The sequence below is a fragment of the Piliocolobus tephrosceles genome, chromosome 15 (assembly GCF_002776525.5).
Source record: "Piliocolobus tephrosceles isolate RC106 chromosome 15, ASM277652v3, whole genome shotgun sequence".
Classification (NCBI taxonomy): domain Eukaryota; kingdom Metazoa; phylum Chordata; class Mammalia; order Primates; family Cercopithecidae; genus Piliocolobus; species Piliocolobus tephrosceles.
Genome location: NC_045448.1, coordinates 91,885,281 through 91,889,777, shown reverse-complemented (window position 1 = coordinate 91,889,777; position 4,497 = coordinate 91,885,281). Strand labels below are relative to the sequence as shown.

General features: G+C 44.7%; 1 gene segment (V, D, J or C); it reads left to right on the top strand.

The window, feature by feature from the left end:
- The first annotated feature begins 3,741 nt into the window (after window positions 1-3,741).
- LOC111524966 lies at window positions 3,742-4,295 on the top strand. The segment is given in 2 exon segments: window positions 3,742-3,810; window positions 3,934-4,295. Coding segments are annotated over 2 exon segments (345 nt in total).
- The last annotated feature ends 202 nt before the right edge of the window (window positions 4,296-4,497 follow it).

Here is a 4,497-nt window from a genome sequence, read left to right as displayed (position 1 = left end):
TGTCATCTTAGTTAGTTGCAAAGGTTGCCTTCTGAATAATAAATGGTCTTTCATAATGATGTTAAGAGATCCAAATCCATGTGCTTCAGAAGTTGCAAGAAGCTCTGTCTAGCCCGGGTGCCAGTGACTCTCCCACAGTGCTCCATGTCGCTGTCCCCACAGAGTCCCTCTGTGCTGTCATATCACCCACCGCCTTCTGTGAATGAGATATTCTGATAAGAATCCTGGTGGGTGCTCTTTGAGCCAGTTCCCACATAACTCCCATGAAAGCTGAGGACCACAGGCCCCTGAAGACAATCACAGTTAGCTGGACTCATAACTCATGACTGTCTTCTGAAGACACAGGTTCTCCCCGGATGGCTAAGGGTAGTCATTGGCTGTGTCCTTCCTTGTGTATGACAGCAGGAGACAGAGCAGGTCTGTAAGCAGCCCTTCAAGCCAGGTTTTGTGCAAGCCCTCCTGTGGGTCCTTCTTACCTGGACATAGGTGTGTGAACCAAAAATGAAACTCTATCATCCCTAGCCAACTGCATAAACTCATCCTCTCATGCAAGAACACACCAAACTCCACCTGAAATACAGCACAGTCCGTGATGGGGATGGATGATCAGATATGCTCCTCCCTTTAAAATTCAGGTACAACTGACCAGCGTTTAATGTTAAAACCGAGATCTTGAGACTGACAAAGCAAACTCTTTGTAGCAATAAGATGCCAACATGACAGATACCAGGCCCCAGGGAAATCAAAGTGTTTTCCCCAAGATATTTTTATTTAATGTATTTGAAAATGCCTCTGCTAAGTTGTTTCTTGTGGGGAAAATCTACCTTCTGTAGAGAATCCTGTGCCTTTTCAAGTCTCTTTCCTGACCCGGAGAGATTTAATTAGCAGTCTGGCACCTTTTAAGTCTGCTAAGAAACCATTACAGTCTATTCTTTCTGAAGTCTGCTATCTGGAGGCTTCATCTGCATGATGAAACCTTGGCTCCACAACCCTTTTTGTTAACTCAGTAACAGGACTGTATTCTGAAGGTTTTAAGAGAGAGAATTCAATATCCGGCTTCCCATCTTTCTCATGTTCCCACATTCGTGGTTCCTTGGCCCCTTCCTCCATCACTCCAGCACCCCTCTCCGTTGCCCCAGCTCCTCTCTGGATGTGACCCTTCTCTCTCTCTGTGTTATAAGGATGCTTGTGATTGTGCTGGTCTCACCCAGATAATTCAGGATACTCTCTTGACCTCAAAATTCTTAACCATGTCTGTCAAGTTACTTTTGGCATATTCATAAGTAATAATCATAGATTCCAGATATTAGGACAATGATGTGTTTAGGGGGTATATTATTCGTTTCACTAACAACTCTCATTACCCCACGATGATCTTGCCCTAAGGTAGAATAAAAAATATCACAAGGCAGATTTAGGAGGCAGTGGACCTAGAGAAATCCTGAGACTCTAGGACTCTCTGATGTGTGAATGCCAAGTTCTGGCGGATTCTGATTCTCTGTTTTTAGTGGACTTAATGGTGTGTAGCCATTTGTGGAAGTCTTCTTTGATTTTGTGACAAGAAAAAAGAAAAAAACAAATCTCTGCTAAAATCAAATCTAAGAAAGATTGCCAAAGGGAATTTAAGTATTTCTTAAATTTTCTGAGTTTCCGTAGGCATCAAAACATAAGAAGCGGCAATAAGGGAAACCAAAGATGCCCTCCAAGGATTAGGAATTTTTCAGTGCCTTAGGTTGGATACCCCAGTAAGAAGGATGACAAAGATTCCCATGGAGGCAGTATATTTACAAAGTGCAGGAAACAAGCAAGTGAGTATGGGAGGAGAGGAGGGACAGTGAAAGGTGTTTCAGCAAGGAATCACCTCTGAGGATGACCAGAAGTCATGCCCACATAGAAGCAGAAAAAAAAAAAAGCCTCTGTTATTCCACCTGAGAGGTGAGGGAACTGGGTTATGTATACGCCTCCCTTGTCATCACTGATTGATAGCTGTCCTAGGGGATGCTAATTTCAGGTCCTGAGGTCCACCACATTTGCAGGCTGAGCTGCCTTCCCCAGGTTCAGAGAGAGCAGTGGGGGCAGAAAGGACCATAGAGAGTCAGCTAAAGTAGAATGAATGGAAATGTCAAGGTGTAGTAACAATGACTGCCAAAATTATGCAGAAAAAGAATTGCATTTGAATCCAGAGATGTATCTCTCTGAATCTGGATATCTGGGTGCTGACAGTCTGCTCAGTAGCCATTTCCCTGAAATCCAGTCCCCTGGAAAAGCAGGAGGAGGTATGTGCACAGGCTGCACTACCTTGTTCTGGCCACTCCTAGTTGTGCATTTCTTCAATGCCATGAGAGCTAGTTCCTCTGCAGACAACTAATACTTCACAAGAGAAATACTCTCTGGAGTCCTTTGGCTTAAGTCCATTGATACTGATGTAGTTGAGTCCACTTCCCCTACCACTGAATCAGGCTGAGATGTGCTGGGCAAAGGCAGCTGTGTTAAGTATTGAGGTTCAAATTAGTGTTTGAGGTTTATGTGGATTCAAAATATTTTTTCATCTACATGGGCAGTGACTTGGCAGGAGATGGAGACTCTCTCTAAATGGATGTGAAACAGGGAGGTTGGCATCTGGTTCAGGATGATGCCCTTACTCACTGCTAAAGAGTATAAGGCAAAGGGTGCATGCAAAAACACGCACTGAGCAGCAGCCACTGTCCCAAAGGAGAGAAGGTTCACTGACCTGACCTTTCCCCAGGTACTCCCAATCACCTGCTCTCCAGAAAGCCAGACTCTAGGGCAGATGCACCTGAGACCCCAGGAACAGGCTGGTGGTGAGCACAGCTCAGAGCATTACCCAAGGGATGTGGCCTTGGTCATCCTACTTGGAAACAATTGATTATTTGGGCCTAGATTGATCGAAGGTTTCAAGTTGATCCTAATCCAGGCTCTTACCATCAGTGAGTGAAACAGAGCTTTTAGTTGAAATAATCATACTTGGCATCACTAGTCAGGTCTCCATGCTGGTGAACCATAAGAAATCATACAAAAGGCAGGAAAGCGGATGGAATATGGGGATCCTCATGGCAGGAATAATGTGCAGCCCTTTAGCCCCTGGGCATTAAAGAGACCCATAGCTGGATAATGGCAGATCTATACATGGCACTGGTATCACCTTTGTGCATCTACAGCGAATTGCTTTTTTTTATACTGCTGAGAACAATGGCTTAAGTTTATTGGTAAATTCTATGAAATATATCAAACACACTTCTGATAAAGACTTTTTTATTTTCACTTCAAAAAAGAAACAATTTCACACTGATAGAGACATTGTTAGTACAGCACTAAATACTTTGAGAGTAACTGAAAGTTCTGACAGCCCCACATTCTACAACTTTATTATGAATTTTCTGCCAAAAATTATGCTTTCCTATACACTCCTAATACAAGGATGAAATACATTATTTAATCTAGTCTTAGGTTCATTTACAACTTTGAAAAATCAATACAAAAATATGTTCTTTAACCTTGTGGCCACGAGAGAAATATATTCTCTCAATGTAAATCTATGCTGCCTGATCTGACTTGGGACCCTGGGGACACGGCCCCTGTGCTGAGTTACTGAGATGAGCCAGCCCTGCAGCTGTGCCCAGCCTGCCCCATCCCCTGCTGATTTGCATGTCCTAGAGCACAGCCCTCTGCCCTGAAGACTTTTTTATAGGCTGATCACACCCTGTGCAGAATGTCAGTCTCAGTCAGGACACAGCATGGACATGAGGGTCCCCGCTCAGCTCCTGGGGCTTCTACTGCTCTGGCTCCCAGGTAAGGAGAAAGGACACTGGGAATTTACCAAGTCAGTGTGCTCAGTACTGTCTGGAACTTCAGGGAAGTCTCTGATAACATGATTAATAGTATGGATATTTGTTTCTATGTTTCCAATCTCAGGTGCCAGATGTGATATCCAGATGACCCAGTCTCCATCTTCCTTGTCTGCATCTGCAGGAGACAGAGTCACCATCTCTTGCCGGGCAAGTCAGAACGTTTATAGTAATTTAGCATGGTATCAGCAGAAACCAGGGAAAGCCCCTAAGCTCCTGATCTATGCTGCATCCAGTTTGCAAAGTGGGATTCCTGATCTATGCTGCATCCAGTTTGCAAAGTGGGATTCCCTCTCGGTTCAGTGGCAGTGGATCTGGGACGGATTTCACTCTCACCATCAGCAGCCTGCAGCCTGAAGATTCTGCAACTTATTATTGTCAACATTATTATGATACCCCTCCCACAGTGTTACAAGCCATAACATAAACCCCCAGGGAAGCAGATGTGTGAGCCTGGGCTGCCCCAGATGCTCCTCCTGGTGCCTCCATGTGCTGAGAGCATTTCTCAAAGTCAGTGTGGTTTTGGAAGTCATTGGGAGGTTTTTTTGTAGAGGGGGCCAGGGAGGCTCCTCTGAACCCTAAGCCTCTTTTGCCCTCATCCCCAGCAGAAAAGATGTTACAACGGCTGCCC